This window comes from Molossus molossus, unplaced genomic scaffold, assembly GCF_014108415.1.
Source record: "Molossus molossus isolate mMolMol1 unplaced genomic scaffold, mMolMol1.p scaffold_m16_p_9, whole genome shotgun sequence".
Classification (NCBI taxonomy): Eukaryota; Metazoa; Chordata; class Mammalia; order Chiroptera; family Molossidae; genus Molossus; species Molossus molossus.
The window spans coordinates 1,153,771-1,176,228 of NW_023425403.1; the positions used below are offsets into that span (position 1 = coordinate 1,153,771).

The following is a 22,458-nucleotide window of genomic DNA, read 5'->3' on the forward strand; positions in this document are numbered from 1 at the left end:
ACAGCCCACGGCGCACACTCGGAGCTGCCGTGGGGAAGTCTGATGTGCGCTCTGCTGAAACCCAGAAACCCCACGCTGGAGGGTCTTCCTAAACACCTGAGGAGTCAGGCCCACAGTTATCCTGTGAACCCGCACTAGCGCCTCATACACACACAACGCGGAAGTCCTTGCAGAGACGGCGGGCTGTCTGCAGTGCGTCTGCACCATCAACACGGCCCTCGCTCCTGACCGCTCAGCTCTGACCTCCCTGGGAGAGAGGTCACCATGGATGTCTAACTCGAGGGCACTGGAACCTCGTCCACAGAGCCCTCCCGGCCTGGGCCGGCTGCTGTCCCATCAGCTCTCTGGTTCTCTTGGGCAGGGCACGCACCCCACCTGAACTCCGAGGGTCCCCCTGACACACTCCTCTTTCTTGGGGTTGCAGTGTCTGATACCAAAGCACAGGGTGACCCCTGTGTTGTTATAACGATTCTTCTGGACAAAACAAAGAGGCACAAGACGTCTGTATTATTGTCATCCAGTCTTTTTTTTTTAATCCTCATTTGAGGATAGTTTTCTATTTTCAGGTAGAGAGAGAGAGAAAGAAAGGGAGAGAGAGAGAAAGGGAGAGAGAAGCATCAATGTGAGAAGGACACATTGCCTGATTGCCTCCTGCATGACCCTGACCAGGGCCAGGGACAAACCACAACCAAGGTACATGCTCTTGCTGGAATCGAACCCAGAACTCACTGGTCTGAGGGCTGACGCTCTACTGCTGAGCCAAACCGGCCAGGGCTTGTCATCCACTTTTTAAATACTGACTCCAGTGAGTGAGATCGGTTCTTATCTCAAGCACGACCCAGTCAGGGCCATCCAGCTGCATGGTCTCCGCCCCTCCGCGTGTTCCCAGCGTGTGACGGGTCTACCGTCATGTGGCTCGTCCTCAACTGCATGTCGTTCTCTGACGACATCCTGAGGCAGCCGCGCCGCACAACCGCCAAGTCCACTGCAGACCGTCCGGCCTACGGTCTGTTTCTTGGGGAGGTCCCGTTCCCTCCTCCTCAGGGGGACCTGTTTCTCAAAGCCGAGTTTGGGGGTCGTTCGCGCTGACTCAGAGGACATCTCTGTTAAGGTCCAAGCCACATGTCAGCATCAACTGCTTTCTGTGTTTTTAAAAACCCTCCTCCCCAGCTGCCTCCAGTGTATGAGAAGTCATTTTCCCTCCGTGACGATGTAGCCACCCTCTCTCTTCAGGTCCAGATAAGCCGAAGGTCACCCAAGGTCACGTAGTTTGACAGACACCCAGAGTGATTTTTAAGAGATTCATAACCATGGAAAAAAAATATCTCAATGAAAAGAAATGAAAGGAAAATAATAGCAAAACTGGGGCGCAAGAGGCCTGCACACAGGGTGGGATGAAGGGAAACAGCCAGCGGAAGGCCTGGGCACAGGGCCCTGCGGAAGGCGCCGAGGGTGGGCGCAGCCGCATAAGCCCTGTCCTCGGGCTCACCGACGACCCCACCGGCCGGTCGGGGCAGAGGTGCATGGCCAGGCTCACGTCTCCCTTTCAGAGGTCACTGTGAGGTGGCCTGAAGCAGCTCAGAGCCCCTGGCTCTGCTCTGTTTCCGAGTCCGTGTCCGTGGATCAGCTACCTGGGTTCAAGCCCTGTTTGAGATGTGCTGGCTTCATGACGGCCAATTCCTCACTGCTCAGAGTTCTCTTCCTGCCTGTAGAGAGGACTCATCAGCCCTTCCCACGGTTCTAGTGAAGATTCCACGGATAGAACTCAAAACCGCCTTGTACGTTTTTAGCCATCGGTAAACATTATTCAAGATGACTGTGTCTGAATAAGGCATCTGGTTAATTCTTGGGTTACAGAGGTATCCCTTCTGTTCTGTCAAACATCCGTGCAGATTCGGGGCTGGTGCCCCCCATCGGTTGATCTTCTGAGCATTTTAGGATCTTGTGCACCAGGCCATCACCTCTGCCCCCACCTGTTCCCCCTTTCACCCACATTTCCACTTGGGCCCCATGGACGGCCACTGCTGGTGATGCCGTGTCTCCTGCTGTGAGCAGCTTCCATTCCGGAAGGGATGTGTTTACTCCACAGCCCTGTGTGAATCTAGCCCTGCGACTCAGTGGGAGCTGTGGGACGATATTCACCAACTTTTAAAATATTTTAAGCCCTGGCCGGGTGTGCTCAGTGGTTAAAGCGTTGACCCGCGGACCAGAGTCCCCGGTTCGATTCCCGCTAAGGGCACGTACCTCGGTTGCAGTTTGTCCCCGGCCCCAGTTGGGGTCGTGTGGGTGGCAGCCAGTCGGTTTCTCTCTCTCTCTTCCTCCCTTTCTGCCTCCCACTCTATCTGAAGATAAATGCAAAAATGTCCTCGGGTGAGGATTAAAAAAAAAAAAATATTTTAAAAGAGTCATACTAAATGTGTTACCCATTCTGTGCTTGTTGGTTTATAGACTTGTGTCAATATGTCGTTTCTAATTCTTTCTGATTTTATTTTCTTTTAAACACCCTCTGCCTCCTTCGATATTATCACTCCTTGTATGCTATATCCATGTTCTACCACACTCATGATTATACGTTACAATGTGGACACTTTTCTTCGGTTATATTTTCAGTTTAAATCCCTTCTGGGCAAACCCTCTTCCAAAAGCAGCTAAGACATACCGCATCCATCCTGCTGAGGCCAAGGAGTGTCCAATATACCTCACAGTCTGTCTACCTCACAGCCTAGCCGGCAGCCAACATCACCATGTGGGGAAAGGTGTCCTTGGGATCAATAGGACTCCAGGGAGCACCCTGGCCACACAGCTCTGCCCACTGCAGGTGCCAGTCAAACTCCCTGAGACTCCAGCACCCGCCTACCTGCATCCAGTCATGGGGAGGACCAACGTGGTAAGGTGTCTTCTAAAGTTCAAGGTACCAATGAAATTTAATGTCATTTCTTTCTATCCTTATAATTCATGGCAGAGATGCAAATCTCTCAGATCACCTGCTCCCTGCTCTGTCCGGTGCCAAATCTACGGCAGTTGACAGAAACAACTGACTGCAGACCGGAGCTGCCCTGCGGAGAGAGCTGCTCCCTGAACAGATGACACCTCACAGCATCCAGGAACGCGCAGAGCGTCCCAGGGCATGGCCGTTCCTAACACGGAGCTTACCACGTCCAAGGGAACGGCATTTCTCTACCACGGCAATGACCGCACTCGGCCCGTGTGCACAGACCCACACACGGTGGTCAGGAACCACCGTTGGAGTCTGGAGACTTAAAGGAAGAGGGTGTCATTCGTGGGTAAGAGGGAGAACGTCTGTCTTTCCCTGGTCACGTTTCTCTGGGACCGCTAACTACTTTGCTTCCATCTCCTGTCTTCAAATTCTTCCGAGACTTTCTAAAATTCTCCTGTACGAAAAGAGTGTATTTTTACCATCCCAATAATAGCACAGAGCTCATTTATTCTCTCACTTACTTGCATAATTTGTTGGGATCATGAGCTCCACAGATATGCTAACTAGACAGCTGACATATGGGATCTTTCTAACCATTAAAATATAAAATCTAGCCCCGATGTAGCTGGAGATAGGGGGACAGTCTGTCCCAGCTCGCACCTGCTGTCCCAGCGTAATTATTGATGGTGTCCACTCTGCCCACTTGGCCACTCCTGTTTGGGGGCTGACGCAAATGGTCACTTTCCATGACAACACTTAATAAGCCACCAGGCTCCCTGCTCTCCAAAAGCATAAATGTCTTAGCTTCGTTCCTGACGAGGTCCTAGCCGTGGACAGCCGGAGCCTCACACTGTCCAGCTTCTACGGCTTCTGCGTGATGAAGACGTTACTGCGATCCCAAGTCAGGCAGGGAACCCGTTCTACAAGTTACCAGACCTCAGAGGAGCGTTAACAATCACTGTACTTTAAGCTGCTCATTCAACAATGTTCACACATTTACTTAGAAGGTTTTTCAAGAGAAGAATTTTCAACTCAATTTTTTTAAATGATCATGCCCAAAATGTTCATCTTGAGAAAAAAAGGCCAAGTCTTCACACACACCTGCCACTGAAAATAATTCACTGGTCTTACACTGGTTGATATTAATGTCCCTTCAACCTGTGATTTTTAAATGCACCTGACATTTGACATGCGTTTTGGGTGTCCTAAGACCACGAGCACAGCGGCCCCCTTGGCGCTCTATAAAGTAGCCTCAATGTCACTTATGTCCCTGTGTGACCTTCGCTTACTGGTCGGATGGTTCAGGCCCTTTGGCTCCTTACAGAGGAGCCACACATGGAGTGCGCCAGGCCGCCCTGACACCAGCATCCAGGCATCTCCTGCTCATGCTCAACCGCGCTCTGTTTCCAGGGGAGCTGAGCCGTCCAGAGACGGACTTACCCAGGCACCGCGTCTCGGGGCCGCTCCAGAGTCCGTTCGCCAGGCACTCCCGCACGTGGGAGCCCACCAGGGTGTAGCCCGTGTTGCAGGTGAATATGGCCGTGGCCCCGAACACGGTCAGGGTCCCGATCTTGTTGCCGTTGCGGGGAAAGGACAGGCTTCCGCAGGAGACGACTGCAAGGCAAACGGAGGGCGTGAGCCCTGGCCTGCTGCGCGGCTGACCGCAGCCCCTCCAGCCCAGTGTTCACTAGGACCGCGGGCTGGGTGTCCGTCTGCTTAGGGCTGGGCAGGCATGCGGCTGGGAGGCTCCGTGTCCTCCCTCTCACATCCTTGAAGGGAACCTGACGGTTCAGACTGGACCCCAACCTCTGGGCCCTTCGACTGCCCAGCGCCACGCTTACCTCCCACAGGCAGCCGAGCCTTCCTGAAAAAATACCCAGTGTCCCAGCTGGTTCACACACCAGGAGTCTACCAACCGTGTTGGCCTCCTGTCCACGCTGGTCCGCGTCGGTCACAGGGACCATGCCACAGTTACTGGGTGCAGACGTGTGCCCCGCGGGGATGAAGACTGGCCTTTCCCAGGGTCAATGAGCTGGTACAGAGTAGTGTGCAATGAAAACCTAGGACGTCCCACCCCAATCACAGACTGAGCTCATTTATTGTCTCATTTACTTGCATAATGTGTTGGGATCACGAGCTCTACAGAAATGCTGGCATGTGGAGTCTTTCTAAAAATTAAAATATAAAATCTAGCCCCGGCGTGGTTGGAGATGGGGAACCGTCTGTGCCCAGCTCACACCTGCTGTCCCGGCATAATTATTGGTGGTGTCCCCTCCCACCCACACGGCTTCTCCTGTTTGGGAGCCGAACTAAACGGTCACTTCCAGTGAAGACTTAACATGCCACTGGTCTCTGCTCTCCAAGTGCATAAATGTTTGAGCACAGAAAATTGTCGAGTCTCAGGGGCGGAGGGAATCACGAAGTTTCCAAGGCCACAAATGCACTTTGAACAGGTGAGAATGGGTGAGTTTGCAAAGCTATTCTGAGGGGCGCTCGGATTCTGGCCACACGAAGTCACGATGCGTAAAGGGCTGGGGCAGAGCCCACCAGGAGCTAGAAATGGCCGAGTTCTGGTGAACAGTAAACCAGCAAGAGGCAGTAAATCAGAGATGGGGAACACAGCTCCCAGCTGCAGGCTGGCAAGGGCCAACCCCCCCGTGGCCAACAACTAGCCGGGGAAACTGGCCAGTTTCCTCAGTCTGGGGGCTTTGTTGTCGCACCTGTCAGGGCTGATCCTACAGGGGAGGCAAAACTATTTCCCTCTGCTCTTCGAAGTTCTTGGCGGGACCCCTGTAGTAAATAACAGCCTAAGAGCAGAACAAAGAGTTTATAAACATGTCTACCTCCTGTATACATGGGAGACACACAGGGAGACTGGGGGACTCTCCAAGATGGCCAGCCACCACCTTAAGTACCATCTCCAGCTCCAGACAAATGAGGGTGTTAGGAGAGGGAGCCAGGCTGGGGCGGTTACCAGGCAAAGCCCAAGGAGGGTCTGGGTGTGAACCCCTTGCCTTCTCCAGTTATAAGTCTGGAGATTAGTCACCCCTCTTCCTGCTACAGGGAGGGAGACACCTTACAGATGGAGGTTTCCCTCAGGAACTTAAATGTCTCGTACCAAATGTTCTATGTGAACTTATTAAAAAATGTACAGGTTGTCGTTTGCTAGGAGAGCATTCCACAATGTCACATAGGTCAAGCCAGAGGACACTGGGCTTGGAATCGATAACCTCTCTGATTTTCTGTCTGCCTGCCCCTAATAACAGAGAGAAGCACTGACATCTAGATTGTGATTTAAAATTGGTCTGTTTTCCTTACCAGTCTATTAGTTTTTTGCTGAATATATTTTTAAAGTTTCTTCTTAGTTATATAAATAATTAAAATTGTTATTTTTGCCCAGCCAGTGTGGCACAGTGGACGGAGCATCGACCCACGGATTGAGAAGTCCAGGTCCGATTCCTGGTCAGGGCACATGCCCAGGTTGTGGGCCTGATCCCCAGTAGGGGGCATGCAGGAGGCAGCCAACTGATGTTCTCTCTCATTGATGTTTCTATCTCTCTCCCCCTCTCCCTTCCTCTCTCTCTAAAGTCAATAAAAACATAATTTAAAAAATAAATAAAATTGTTATTTTTTTAAATCAATGACTCCTCCGTTACGGTGAAGATGTATCTCTTACACAGGGCTCCTCCTATGGGGGCCGCGTGCTCCCAGCAGAGCACCGGGTCTGCGCTCCCGCAGGGAACAGGCAGCTCAGGGCCCAGTGTGTGAACCGAACCAGTGTGGACACCTTGCTGATGGTGCCCAGACATGACTGCTGTGCGTGCACCATTCAGACCAGCCGTTAGGAATGGGGACTTTGCTCTAAGAGGCGAGGCCCCGGTTCCATCTCAGACGGACCAGCAGCCGCACAACCGGCTGCCTGCGCGCTCTGGGGGCGCGCACCAGAAATGCTCCAAGTCCCCCGGAGCGTGTCTTGGCCAGACACGGTTGCAATGCAGACAGCCTCCAAGTGGTTTCGGTGCCTGGGATGCGTGTGCATTCAGTCACATTGCTAACATGTTTGCGCTACCAAATGTCAACGGATTCGACTAGGATTTAGGCTACAGTTTATTATGAACTTTGCATTAAGCCCTTTTCCAAACATAGCATGAACTCTGCCTTATGATATTTAAGAACCCATGTGTAGCCACTGAGGATCACCGGACCGTGGTTTAGGCTTCAGGCTGGTCCGAATGAGGGACAGAGGCCTGAGCACGCCTCCTCTCTAGGTCCCAACACACCTGTGGGGCCGCCGGGCAGAAGGGCTCACTCACTGTGCATGTTCTGTTCCCCTGGCCTCTGTTAAAAAGTCCCTGCTTACGGACCTGTATTGTTCTGTCTCCACTAAGGAACCCTGGTTGGTAAAGAGACACCAGGGGGCAGACTCCCAGCTCCAGCAGCTGGGAACGGGGTCCCGGCTGCAGAGGCCCGAGGGCAGTAACCCACACGTCAATGAGGAACACCCCGTTCAGGAAGGGAGGAACACACCCGCCCAGCTGAGGAAGGGAGACCACCTGTGCCCTGCCGGGGGAAAGCCTTTGGCTGCTTCTCTCCACCCACGTTCTCAGAGCACACCCGTCAGTCTGCTTCTTCCCTGTGACACCATGGTGCCCGGCTGCTGGCATCCGAACCCCAGCTCTGCCCTTATTCACTGCCAGTACTGCCTTTCTCACTGTTACCATGGAGACACACCTTCTCCAGCCCCCAGATGCCTCTGTCCTCTCTCCTTCAAGTCCACCCTGAGATCCACCTCTACACCCTCTGCTCTGACACGTGGCTCCTCCACCTGTGAGGCCAGATGCCTGGGATGTGTCGCTGTGCGTGCGACAAGCAGGTATCAGGTCCAGGGCAGGTGCTTCTGACATGTTCCAGCTGGAAGAACCTCACGGATGTGCCGAAGGACAAGAGCAGGAACACAGGATGTGATCGACCTGCTTGCGAGTGGACTGTCGCCCAGAGGAAGAGGTTCAGAGGCCACGTGGTGCCATCTGTGAGTGGACAGCATGCCGGGCAGTCCACAGGCTGAAACCGAGTCCCAGGTCCAGAGGGACAGAGCCGAGGTGCCCAGAGAGTCCAAAGGCCCAGAATGCAGGGGCTCGGATGTGAAACCAGCTGTCCTTGGGGGTGAGCATCCCTGGAGGCACGTAATGTGGGCTGGACATGGATGTGCGAGTGAATCATCGAGAAAAGTCAAGTTCAGGCTGTTCTGAGTGACACCAGCATCCACTCTAGCGTGGGAGGCAGTTGAAACGTCCTTTCTCTGGTCTCCTGGGATGTAGGTAAATGGGCACATCTAATGATCAATCCAGGCACACTTCTGATGGCAACTGGAAGGTTAATGAAGACCAGCCTGCCTGTTTCACAGGGAGGCCAGGTCCAATCTCAGTGCCGTCTTCAAGGAGCAGCCGGGCACAGGGCACAGTCTCAAACCCAGAGGGTGCGTGAGCACCTAGCCCCCCAGGAGCTACCGTGTGCCTGTCCTGGAGGTCCTGACTCCTGTTGGAACCCAGAAAGCATGCTGGCTGAAGGGCCGCAGGGAAGGGACCCTGATTCTCCCTCCTCCGCTCCCCTGTGACCTTACCACTGAGCATCGTGGGGGTGGGGGTGAGAAGGAGGGATTCACTAACTCAGGGCCCAGAGGAAAGTCAGCATGCACGTGGCGACCAGTCAAACCAAACCCTTGGGAGAATGAACGATCCCCCGAAACAGAGGCCATCAGGCCGTCTGGGGACACGGGCTGCTTGTGACATGGTAGGAGCTGTGAGCTCCCGGAGATCCCTGGTCGTCCTATTCCATCTCCGTGCTCCCGGCAAACGGCTCTACCACACGTTTAATTAACATCCGTTCTATTAAATGTTGAATTAGGCTGATTAAGAAGCACAGCGAAGCACCAATTCTTTTGTTCTCCTTCCATTTTCTGCTCTGGTTGGTCCTCACTGGGCTGAGCATGTCAGCAACGGGACGTGGCCTGACGGCTTGTTTCCGTGCGTGAGGCTTCTCCTTGTGAACAATCTGCTAAACACATCTATTCAGTGTCGAAATCCACTGTGCCCGAACAACAGTGACATTGTTTTATTTTCTATTTATTCCTATTTATCACCAAGACACCCACGCAAAGCCCTGCTTATCTTGTACCGACGAGAAGATCAGTCCCTCTGAAGACAGACGTTCTTTGAGAACACAGTATCTTCGGCACAGATGCTCCTTCCCAAGAGCCTGGCGAGAAGGTCTCCACGGTGGCCTTTTACACACACTACTGGTTCGGTTCTGGGCTGATCTGTAACGCTGGAGTGTTCCGATGTTTCAAAGTTTGTGAGACAGGATCACGAACAAGGAAAGGACGGCACTTAGCACTTAATCCAGCGGTCCTGGGTTTTAAGTGTGTCACCTAAAAATATACATTCTTGCCCAGCCAGTTTGGCTCAGCGGTTAGAGTGTCAGTTTGAGGACCAGAGTCAGGGTTTGATTCCGGTCGAGGGCCTGGACCTGGCTGCGCTCATCCTGCCCGGGGTGGGGAGGCAACCCCTGGCTATGTCCCTTTCACACTGATGTCCTCCTGCTACTCTATCTGAAAATCAATGAGGACACCCTCAGGTCAGGCCCAAAAACACACGTGTTCTTCATTCCAGTGCAACATGCCATTGGGCAAACCCGATGCAACCCTGGTGCCCGCCTTCAGCGCCTGCCCCTCACCTCCGCACCTGGGCCCCGCCCCGCCCCTCACCTCCGCACCTGGGCCCCGCCCCGCCCCTCACCTCCGCACCTGGGCCCCGCCCCGCCCCTCACCTCCGCACCTGGGCCCCGCCCCGCCCCTCACCTCTGCACCTGGGCCCCGCCCCGCCCCTCCGCACCTGGGCCCCGCCCCGCCCCTCACCTCTGCACCTGGGCCCCGCCCCTCACCTCTGCACCTGGGCCCCGCCCCTCACCTCCGCACCTGGGCCCCGCCCCGCCCCTCACCTCCGCACCTGGGCCCCGCCCCGCCCCTCACCTCCGCACCTGGGCCCCGCCCCGCCCCTCACCTCCGCACCTGGGCCCCGCCCCGCCCCTCACCTCCGCACCTGGGCCCCGCCCCGCCCCTCACCTCTGCACCTGGGCCCCGCCCCGCCCCTCACCTCTGCACCTGGGCCCCGCCCCGCCCCTCACCTCTGCACCTGGGCCTCTCCTCGACGACGCTCCAGCTCCCGTTCGCCTGGCACTGCGCCAGCCGGCCTCCCTCCAGGTGGTACCCGGGACTGCAGCTCAGCACCACTTGCGCCCCGAACTCGTTCAGGGATCCCGAGACCAGCCTCCAGGTCACGTGCTCGGAGAGCTGGGCTTCGATGCCGGGGCACGTGACGGCTGGAAAAGAAAAGACTCAACATCATCGCTGTTTCCTCAGGGGATCGGACCTCCCATCCCAAACCCACCTCGCTGTGAAAAGTCGACGTCATTTCCTACCGCCGCAGGCGTCTCTGCTGCCGCGGCCACACGGAAGGGACACGCCTGGACACGCACGCCAGCGCCTCGCGGCAGGCGCGCTGGGGGCCACGCAGGGAGAGCGCCACGCTAAGAGGGACACGTCATCACGCAGGGCTCACGTTCACGTAGACGGCCGCGCTATGAGAGACACGTCATCACGCAGGGCTCACGTTCACGGAGACGGCCGTGCTATGAGGGACACGTCATCACGCAGGGCGCACGTTCACGGAGACGGCCGCGCTATGAGGGACACGTCATCACGCAGGGCGCACGTTCAGGGAGACGGCCGCTCTATGAGGGACACGTCATCACGCAGGGCTCACGTTCAGGGGGACCGCCAGGCTATGAGGGACACGTCATCACGCAGGGAGCACGTTCAGGGAGACGGCCGCGCTATGAGGGACACGTCATCACGCGGGGCGCACGTTCAGGGGGACCGCCAGGCTATGAGGGACACGTCATCACGCAGGGAGCACGTTCACGGAGACGGCCGCGCTATGAGGGACACGTCATCACGCAGGGAGCACGTTCACGGAGACGGCCGAGCTATGAAGGACACGTCATCACGCAGGGAGCACGTTCACGGAGACGGCCGCGCTATGAGGGACACGTCATCACGCAGGGAGCACGTTCACGGAGACGGCCGCGCTATGAGGGACACGTCATCACGCAGGGCGCACGTTCCTGGGAGGGTCAGCACCGTCTTCCCGTGGTGAACAACGTATCAATATCGCCGGGACAGTGCAGTGTCGCTGAGTAACCAGGAAGCGGCTGCGACAGGAGCTTTCCGAGCGCCAGGTGCCCTCCTCCCGGCCTCCCCAGGAAGCCGAGCTCCCGAGGGCCGCAGGCTCGCCGCGGTGGCCGGAGCAGCGGAGGCGAGTGCCGGTCCCGACGGCAGCAGCGGTGAGCACCGCTCCGCGCGACCAGCGTGGGCTCCGGGGCTTCCCGGCTGTGCAGGAGCACGGGGCAGGCAGCGTGGGGCGCGTGCACTTATCCGAAAGCACGACACTGTTTAAAGGGGTTTCGCCAAGGCGGGGACCTGAACTCCGGTTCCCTGGGTGGGGAGCGGCCCGCATCGCCGTTCGGCCGGCTGCCCGCAGGACGAACCTGAGCCCGAGAACAGCCGGAGCAGCCCCAAGGTAGCACAGAGCGTCAAGGGACACACTTAACCTTTAAATTCTGCAAGTGCATTGAAACGGAATCAGACTTATCCAAAACATTAGGAAAACCTCGCTTAATCTCCTGTCAGTAATTTACCAGTATTACGTGCCCATTAAACTGAAAAAAATAAAATAAAATAGGCCTTTTGGTATCATATCAGTGAGGTTTAAATTGTGAAATGGATTTGAACATGTAAAAGTAATCCCAAGTCTGTCTTTGTAGGTATTTTTAGATAAAATGATCCAGGATTAATATGGATAATCCATTGTTTTATTGTTTTACCTAATAATGGAAATACGCCCCCCCCCCCAGCCTGGATACCTTTAGAAGTCCAGGTACAAAGGCCATTTCTGAAAAGTCTTTAATGCCTTTAACCTTATAAATCCAGAACCCATCCCAAGCCCAGAGCACAAGTAAAATGCATCTCATGCTCTGGAACTCACGGGACTTGGTTGTCCCCTGAATGATCGTGGACAAACTAATTCTGCCTGAGGACTGGCATGGGCTCGCTCCTCGGGGGCTCCCACTCCCTCCCCTCGGCCGTCCCTCTGGGACGCAACACTCGGTCCTCTCTGAGACGGTCGGGGTGCTCTCCTGGCCTCCCTCCCCAGGCCCTCGGCTCTCACTGCAAACAGCATTGTCTTTTCCCAATTTCTTTTTTGCTTATAAGTGATGTCTGACTTAAGCAGGTATGGAAGTCACGTTTATGGAAGTGTGCATGCGTGTATGAGCGTGTGTGGTCGTGTGTCCTCACGCTGGCGTGTGTACGCTTTGGAAATGATGGGCCAGGATACTGTTGGGGCGCAGACACAAACCCAGGAAACCAAAGCACATGGGCAGAATCTGAGAGTCAAGTGAGAATGGAGACAAATATTTCCTATAAATCCCGTCCTGTCCTCTGTTCACCAGAGGAGAGAAAGGGGGGCGCTTCCCCAAAACCGCTGGAGGTGGAATTACTGGCTGTCTCGAAGGTGCTCAGAGGAAGACAGGTACAAACAGGTGTGTTTGAACAATGCGTGACCTCATGCGGGCGGCATCTCATTTCAACAGGAAAACACGGCCACGCCGACCCTCACCTGGGAACAGGTATGGCAAACATGGTTCACAACCCGTTGCAATTCTATAATCTAAGGTCTATATCAAAGCTATTTTTTTTAATTACATAAAATGGCTGATTTAATCATTAGACAAAATGAGTTTAAACCAATCCCTGGAAAGGAGGAAAATAGTCCTGCTACTCCAAGTATTGATTTAAAGTGAAAAATCTTAGTGTTTCGTTATTTCATTGATCCACTGCCGAGGAGAACGGAGCATTTACGCCATGGATGGTTCTCTTTCAAAAAAATATGCTTTTTCGGTTGCTTCTAAAACATTCCTTAAAGTTTTCTGTACTGGCTACATGTCTTGTTTTCATTAGTATTTTGTACTAGGTCCATAAATAACATACTTTCTCAGGTCAATGTTTTGATGTTGATACCCATCCCTGAAATAGATATTGGTTAGTTCCGCTAATGAAGAATGTCTTTGAGATTTTTGTCGATAGAAAATTGTCTAAGTGGATTTTATGCATTGGCTTAAATATTCTTTCCCTGTTCCCCCAAGGATAGAATTTCCTCTTGCAATGTTTTATTTATTTATTTTAATGTTTTTGTTGATTTTAGAGGGAGAGGAAGGGAGAGAGAGAGAAACGATGAGAGAAACATCAACATCCATTGGCTGCCTCCTGTATGCTCCCAGCTAGGGATCCAGCCTGCAACCCAGGCATGTGCCCTGACTGGGAATCGAACCAGTGACCTCCTGGTGCATGGGACGATGCTCAACCACTAAGCCACACCTGCTGGGCCCCCTTGCAACGTTCTCAGTATGAGTCTAACAGTACGATGCTCAAAAGCGATTGGTGGATTACGATGCACATGAGCTGAAATCATAAACAGTGTGTGTGCACCATGGTTACTGTTGTGAGGGTGTGACGGAGCCCTGCCTGGACCTCGGGCTCTGTCATGGGGCAGACAGTACGGATGAGGACTTGGCCTCTAAGCCAGGGGCCCTAGCGAGCAGGTAGACCGCCTGTGATCCTTGGCAGGAATAGCTGATGACAAACCAAAGTGGTCAGCCCTCAACCCTTCATACCCTGGATGTGGGCCAGGAGAGATCCAGGAGGATGAGGGGAGAGAGCAGGAGCTACAGCTGTTTGGGAAGCTGGCAGTCCCCTGAGAGAAGCCCTGAGTCATGCTGAGCGGTGAGTCAGCGCTCCATCCCTAACAGCTTAGCATTATGACGATGTGGAATAAGGGGATTCTGGCTAGTGTGCTGCTTTCTCCGAGATGCAAGCGTAAAGGGTTACACGTGACAACGGAACACACTCGAGAAATCCTTCAAAAAGTACAAACTTGAACATTTCTAGCCATATTCAAAACGCTTCCAGATTTTTACAGTGTAGTTCATATCATTATCTACGGCATCGGGTTATGTTCTGCTCCAACACCCGTCAATATGAGTGAGAGATACGTGAGAATGTTCTTTCTGGACGCTGCATTGACTGTAACATTTCAAAGCAAGTAGACGGCCCCCTCCGTTCTGCAGAGGCACGTGTCCCAACGCACGTCGAGATGGGCCTGTGCGCAAACGTCCTATCTCTGCAGGCCTGTCGGTACAGAGGTGAGCTGTGAACGGTGAAGATGTTGACGACTTACGGTTAATGAGATTAATGACCGTAATCATTCAAGGCCACCGTGTAGAAGAGTCACTGGCTTAGAGTTATTCCATGTGCGTCTGCAGGCAGGAGGCCAGCAGCGTCCAGTGTGTTCTCGCTGCTGCAATCCTCACACCTGTGGCCGTAAAGCCCGCACAGCTGCAGTGCTCGGGTGATCCGAGCTCTAACGGGCAGGTCTGCGGAGCACGCCCGGCCGGTCCTGGAGCCCGGGGCAGCCGTCTGGGCCGCGGCGGCTCAGCCAAAGTGGGCGCGGACCAGTCAGGCTCCCGAGTCGCTGGCTGAGCACCTCCCTGCCGGTGAGACAGTGACCCCAGCAGTGTTTGGACAGAGGCCGCATGGTCATGCCTCCCTTCTACAACCATGGACAGAGATCCAGGCTGGACCAAACAGACAAACACACCTGCCCTGCGGAGTGGGGGTTCCTCAGAGCGCCAACCACACTAACTGATACGTTCCAATACTTCATGACCCGATGACCCTGGTGAGACAGAACCCGCCTGTCCTGACCTTGGGGCATTGGAGCACACACTTTATCCTCTCGTGTTATCAGGGGACTGAGGGGACGTGTCACAGCTGCAACCTACTTGCAAAAAGCAAGGCTGAGGCCTGTTCACTCTGCAATGAAATGAAATCAGCGGTGGAGACATCACGCAAAGCAGAGCACAGCTGACCATACGAGGGGCTGAATCTCATCTGAAACCACCCGGGTCACTGAAGTGTGTGCACTACACACAGACATTTTATTATTATTTTTTTTATCCTCACCCGAGGATATTTTTCCATTTTTTGTACAGATAGAGTGGGAGGGAGAGAGAGGAAGGGAGAGAGAGAGAGAAACATCGATGTGAAGGGACACATCGAGTGGCTGCCACCCGCACGACCAACCAGGGCCGGGGACAAACTGCAACCGAAGTACATGCCCTTAGCGGGAACCGAACCCGGGTCTCTCCAGACTGCAGGCCAACGCTCTAACCGCTGAGCCAAACCGGCCAGGGCCAGAGACATTTTAGATGAGGACAAAAGCTTGTGCAGTCATCACGCACGGCCCTCAAACACGCCACCTGCAGATACACGCAGGCACAGACTGCACCCCCACCCTGCCCCTGACATGCTCCCGGTGACCGTTCTGTCTCACAACCGCACGGCAGCCCCCGGACACAGCAGCCGCACGGCCCCTCACCACGCGGTGGGCCGGAACCCACCTGCCCTCTACTCCCCAGTCTGCACCAGATCTGGCGACGTCACGGGGCCCAGGCCAGGGCAGAACAGCGCCAGGGACATCACTGACTTCCTGTCCTTGAGGAGTAAATGATGCTTTGCTTCCTCCTCAGAGCAAAGCACGACAAGCAGGTCTACTCATCCCGCCAGGGAGCCGCGCCCCGTGCATTCGTGTTATGATGTCCCTGTGTGAGCCACAGCGTCAATGACTCAAACCCGGGCTCTGTAAGTCATCAGGAGGAGAAGTGAGCCCCACACCCCTGCCTTCGAGACCCGTGCGGGCGCCCCACGGACGCACAGACACGGCTCTTCATCACAGTCTGTGCTCCCCGACACCAGAGGGTGCAGTGAGCTCATTTCATGTACCAGCTTCATTTGCTGTCTATCACACGGAGGCTCCTTCCTGTCTTTGGAGATTCAGCGTGGCATCTCCGTGGTACCACACTTGGCAAAGAAACCTGGAAAGCTGTGCTCACACAGTCCGCACGGAAACGGGCCTCCGGGAAACGCACACTGCAGAGTTCAACAGTTACCACATCTTCTCGGCTAGGAGTCCGCCTGCTCGGCCCGATTTCTGTAACCTGAACACGGCTACCCCGCACAATGAAACACACACTGCAGCGTTCAACAGTTACCGCATCTTCTCGGCTAGGAGTCCGCCTGCTCGGCCCGATTTCTGTAATCCTGAACATGGCAACCCCGCACAATGAAACACACACTGCAGCGTTCAACAGTTAGCGCATCTTCTCGGCTAGGAGTCCGCCTGCTCGGCCAGATTTCTGTAATCCTGAACATGGCAACCCGGCACAATGAAACAGACCTCCCAGCCTTTGACTGCCTGGGGATTTTAACGGGGTGCCCATTTCTCCCACCTCTGAAGTCTCATCAACAATGCAGAAAGAAGGGATTCTTACAAGTTCGAGATGATACTTACAAAACTTAAGGTTGATTTTTCCTTTTATTGGAAATGTTCTATTTATTTTCCTGCATTCTGAACAGATAGGAGCCAGTGTTAAAAAGGCTTTACAATGCCAATGGGCTTTTTTCTGTAAACAGTCATTTAACAGAACACGCCACCATGTCCTCACACTGGGGACCTCACTGGTGTTGAGAAGCAATTTTGTTATAATACTTTGTCCGTCTAGGTCTGCATGGTAAGACAGAAGCGGAAATGCTGATGCACACATGTCACGACTGACCCCATCACTGGGCAGCATGTTGCCAGTGTTACCCTCAGTGACGCACCTTTAGTAAATCCGTAGGACAAGAAAACCACGCCTCTCTGCAGGGTTGTCATACAACTGAAAGATGGGACCCAGGCAGGTGTCGAATGCAGTGCGGTGTCTGGAGTCACTTCATAAAGTGACCTGATGATTACCAGTATTTCCCGGGCCGAGCCCCTGTCCCGGCCAAGTGCCCTCTCTTCTCTGCAGACTGACCGTGGGCTGGGTGTTCAATGACCCGTCTACACCTGCAGGTGACATTAGGCCACTCTGTCTGGGCTCCCATGTGCATGAGGCACCGAGGGCCGGGCTGAGTCTCACCAACATGTTTATGCCACTCCCTGGAAGCCAGACGTCTGCGGGGCACATCCCAGCTGCGCTCGGCGAGTGAACTCGGGTGTGCCCCCGACTGCGGGAAGTTCTCTGGCTCCCTGCACCCCCAGGAGTTACCTCACACGCGTCCTTCTTGGGATCCCAGGCATTTTGTCTGCTTCCTCTTTGGAAACACTCTGCTTCTCTTTTTTACCCCCAACAAGGACCGGAAACCCCAGAGCTATGCTGCTGCTGCTTGTGATTCTCAGGGTTGTGTCTTCACATCAGGGTTCCAGCGGCCAGTCCAGTGGTCGGGAGAGCTGTCCCCTGGCATTGGCTCTGGGGACCCCTCCAAATGTGGGTGTGCAAGCTGCTACCCCGGCTAGGCGTGGCCTCAACGTGAGTCTAGCTCCTCTGGACACAAAGGAGTCCGTGTTCCTGCTGGGAAGGCGTCTGTCCTGCTCACTTTCAGGGAGAAACTACTCAAGGTCATGGGGATGAACTCAAGGTCCTTGCTCACTTCATCGGTCTGTGAAGTGACAGGAACATAGGTGAGCCGCCCTTTAATTAATCCAAAGACCACGTCCCTCCGGTTAAAGTGAAAGGGTACGGACACTGTGTCCCGACCCCGTGAGCGGGAGTGTCCTCTGGCCGATGGTTTCCGTGAGCGTGGAAGATGATGCCCTCTTCCGGGCCCATCGGGCATTCACCACGATCAAGTAAGACCCTAGGGATGTTTGCAACTAAAAGGGAGATTGATTTCATAGAAAACTGAAATTATCTTCAATTAAGTGTTCAGATCACTGACTTGGTATTAATGTATTTTTAAAATAGTGCCATTTTTATCATATTCTGTTTTAGCCAAGTACAGGCAGAGTGAGAAGGCAGTGTGGCTTTGGAGAGAACCGACCCCAGGCCAGTGACAGAGACAGAGAACCCAGAAAAGACCCCCGGGCACAGTCAGCTGCCTCTGAAAAGGAGCCGAGCAGAAACACATGGAAAAAAGACCATCTTCCAGCACGTGGTGCCAAAACCACCGGACGTCCTGTTTCAGAAACGAGCCGAGACATAAAACACACATGCTTCATAAAAGCTATTTTAAAATGATCACACACCCATAAAACTCCCAGAGGACAACGTAGGAGAATGTCTAGGCGACTGGGTTCGGGGATAATGCTTTAGACACAACACTGAAGGCATGTTCCCTGAAAGACAGTATTGGCAATTGTGCTCCATTCGAATTAAACACATCTGTTCTCCAAAATACACTGTCAAGAGAATGAGAAAACAAGCCAACATCTGGGGGAAAAATATTTGCAAAAGACAACTCTCTCACAAAGAACTGCTATCTAAAATGTACAAAAGGCTTTTAAAACTCAACAATAACTAAACAACCTGATTAAAATTGAGCGCCTGGCCAGAGAAAGCAGACAGGTGGAGAGCAAGTTCGTGGGAAGATGCTCCGCACCCTCGGTCCCCAAGGAAACGGAAACTAAGCAACAATAGGAGACCTCGATGCGCCTATTAAAATGGCCACAATCCAAAACACAGACAATACTGAATGCGGTGAGGACCGAATGCAGTGAGGACCTGGAGCTACAGGAACTCTCTCTCTCTCTCTCTCTCTCTCTCTCTCTCTCTCTCTCGGTGCTGGTGGGGACGCACGCGGTGCCACCACCTCAGAAGACAGGTGGGTGGTTTCTTTTTTTTTCTTCATCCTCACCCGAGGACATTTTTGCATTTATCTTCAGACAGAGCCGGAGGGAGAGAGGGAGGAAGAGAGAGAGAGAAACATCGACGTGAGAGGGACACATGGACTGGCTGCCACCCACATGACCCCAAATGGGGCCAGGGACAAACTGCAACTGAGGTAGGTGCCCTTAGTAGGAACCGAACCCGGGACTCTGGTCCAGGGGCCGACGCTCTAACCGCTGAGCCAAACCAGCCAGGGCCAGATGGGTGGTTTCTTACAAAGCTAAATATATCCTTCCCATACAATCCAGAAACTGCTCCTTGGCACTGACCCACATGGATTGAAAACTTAGATCCACACAAAATCCTGTACACAGATGTTCTTAGCAGCTTCTTTCGTAATTGCCCAAACTTGGAGATGAGCAAGATATCCTACAACAGGTGATGGGTAAATAAACTGTGGTCCGTCAGACAATGGACGATTATTTGGCTAAAATGAAATGATCTATCGAGCCGTGAAGACAGGAGGGACACTGAGCTCCTGTGACTAAGAGACAGAGCCCGAGAAGCCTGCACACGGTGTGGTCCAGCTGCACGGCATCTGGGAGAAGACAGAGGAGGAGACGGTGAGAAGGTCGGTGGTGGCCAGGGGCTGGGGCGAGAACAGGATGGGAAGCAGAGCCCAGCGGTCTCTGCGGCCGTGAAGATACTCCGCACAGAGGCTAACACGGGCACCGGCCATCACACGTGTCCACACGCCATCTGCACAGCACCGGACAGAAGCTCAACGTAGAGCATAGGCTTCGAGGGGCGAGGGAGTGCACTGCAGGGTCACAGGGTGTGACAACCATGCCCTCTGGTTGGGGATGTTGGTAATGGGGAAGCTGTGCATGGGGGGCAGGGGGGTGGAAGACCCCTGTACTTTCTGCTACATTTTACTGTGAACCTCAAGTTACTCTGAAAGATAAATCTACTTAAAAAAAGATATGAGCCTGGCCAGTGTGGCTCAGTGGCTGAGCGTTGACCCATGTACCAGGAGGTCACCAGTTTGATTCCTGGTCAGGGCACATGCCCAGGTTGTGGGCCTGACCCCAGTGGGGGGCATGTAGGAGGCGGTGATCAATGTTCTCTCTAATTGATGTTTCTATCTCCCTCTCCCTTCCTCTCTCTCTAAAATCAATAAAGAAAAAAAAAAGATAAGAGATTAAAGCTTACATTTATTCAATCGCCTCGTCATGTATCACGTCTTTCTCAAGCAGTGTACATGCTCTAAAAGGCTTCCCGTTAAAGCCCAGCACAGACTTGCCCTTGTAACCACGGAACCCGGAGAACTGAGCACACACGAAGGCCGCCCTTGCACCCACAGCCAGTGGAGTCAGACTGCGCCTGAGTCTGTGAGCTCTGCAGCAGCGCCAGTGCGGCCGTGAGAGCCATGGCCGGGGATGGGGAGGAGGGGGACTCGGAACCAGAAGGTTGGGCCCAGCCCCACTTCTGCAGATCAGGAGCTCTCACTCCGCTTGGAGGGCCTCTGTCCAGCCTCCCACGGGCACTGTGAACTTTGCAGATCAACTGTTTGAAGCATCAGGCACCTAGGACACACTGTACAATGACAGCAGTCTGACCCAGTGATCCCACTTCTAGGAATATACCCTAAGAAGCCTGACACACCAATCAGAAAGAATATATGTACCCCTGTGTTCACAGCAGCACTATCTGCAATTGCTAAGATCTGGAAACAGCCCAAGTGTCCATCAGTAGATGAGTGGATAAAAAAGCTGTGGTACATGTACACAATGGAGTACTATGCAGCAGTAAGAAAGAAAGATCTCTTACCTTTGAGACGGCATGGAGGGACCTGGAGAGCATTATGCTGAATGAAATAAGCCAGACAGAGAAAGACAAGTACCACGTGATCTCACTTAAATGTGGAACACAATGAACAAAATAAACCGACAAACAAAATAGATCCAGAGACATGGAAGGGGGAACAGACTGAAAGATGGTGGGGGGTGGGGAGGGAGGAGATAAACCAAAGAACTGATATGCATATGTGCACAACCAATGGACACAGACAACAGTGCGGTGAAGGGGGGACAGGAGCAGGGGGGAGGGGGTAAATGGGGGAAAAAGGGGGACATCTGTAATACTTTCAACAATAAAGACAAATTTAAAGAATTAAAATAATAAAAAGTAAACAAAATGGCAGGCATTATTATCACAGACCTCTGAGCTGTTTTCCAAGTGCGCAATGTCTTACATGCCCAGGAAGGTGATCTTATGATAAACAACCCAAACATATTTGTGATGTTGCCATCTGCGAAAATGTACCAGTGTATTTTGTTATCCTAGCTTCCTGTGCTATTACATAATTATAATAAAACAATACTTTATTAAATAGAAAATAACTATGAAATATAGAAGTTGTCTTAATAGTGTATAGCTGACTCTCAGGAAAGGCAAGAATTATTGGTTCCCCCAAAATACACGAAAACGATAGCAATGGAATGAACAGCTATGGGGAGATGTCACCTGTTCTTATAAACATTTGCATAGTCATATCTAAGACGCTTAAATATTTTCAACATGACCACACTACCATACCAAAGATCCTGATAAACGAAGCTGACAATCGAAAACGACATGGGTCCTTTGTGTTACTATTTCAAGAGCAAGAACATCATGTATATGTACAAATACCATGTAGCTTTCAGTTGTAAGGAACTAGGTAGTTACATTATTTCCGATTCGAGGTTAGTGTTGAGAGAGCTGCAGTGAAAGTCTTGGAGTAAATCCTGCCTCCATACATGTGTGCGTGTGAGTGTGTGCACGCGTGTGCGCACGGGTGTGAGTGTGTGTGCATGGGTGTGAGTGTGCGTGTGTGCATGGGTATAAGTGTGTGCATGTACGTGTGTGTGCATGTGTGTGCGGGGGCCTTTGTTCTCTCTGACTTTGCATCATCACCTTGATCGTCATTATCTAAAAGCAGACTTCTAGAATGCACCCACCTTTCTGACCCCTGTAGGGATGTTATTATACACAGTAGGTCATCATGTAACACGGTGGCAGATGCTTGAAAACTACAACTTAGCAAAACGCTGCAGAAGGAAACCACCTTTCCCACAGGCTCATTGATAGAAACAAGAGTTAGGTGTAGATTTACGGTCTCAAAAAATCATCAAATTTCTAAATAAAGATCCCAAACACTTCCATTGAGTAAATGTGAGCTATACATGCATTCTAGGAACATTCATAAATAAAATACAGTAATTATTTCTCAACCCACTGACTCCAGTTCTGGGTCTCAGGTAGCCAGCCGGAGCCTGTCCTGGAGGCACCTCGGGGCGCAGGTGGGACCCCCTCACAGAATGACAGCACCGCAGGGCCCTGCCCCCACCCACGCCACACAGACAGGGCAGTGTGGACACGCCAAGCCGTCGAATGGGCACAGCTGTGGGGTGTGGGTGGGGGCCAGAGCCCGGGAGAGACCACAGAGACTGGGAGACTGTGCGACTCCACAGACGGCGGCTCTGCCAGGGATCAGTAGTTTGTTTTGTTTTGTTTTTCCTTCTTATCAGCATTACAGTGAAATGACACTGAAAACTTGCTGTCCTGTACATAGAAAAGGTGCCCCGCCCTGGCCGGTTTGGCTCAGAGGTTAGAGTGTCGGCCCACGGACCAGAGAGTCCCGGGTTCGGTTCCCGCTA

The 22,458-nt window shown here is 53.1% G+C and overlaps 1 protein-coding gene across 1 annotated transcript in view; it reads right to left on the minus strand.

Annotated features, from left to right (window-relative positions):
- The window catches only part of CSMD1 (CUB and Sushi multiple domains 1), a 1,021,666-nt gene that overhangs the window by 51,916 nt on the left and 947,292 nt on the right, over nt 1–22,458 (minus strand). The window contains exons 51-52 of the mRNA XM_036250552.1: nt 10,121–10,315; nt 4,379–4,552 (exon numbers count right to left, since the gene is read on the minus strand). Of these exons, the coding sequence (XP_036106445.1) occupies nt 4,379–4,552; nt 10,121–10,315 (369 nt within the window). The remainder of the gene's footprint in view (nt 1–4,378; nt 4,553–10,120; nt 10,316–22,458) is intronic.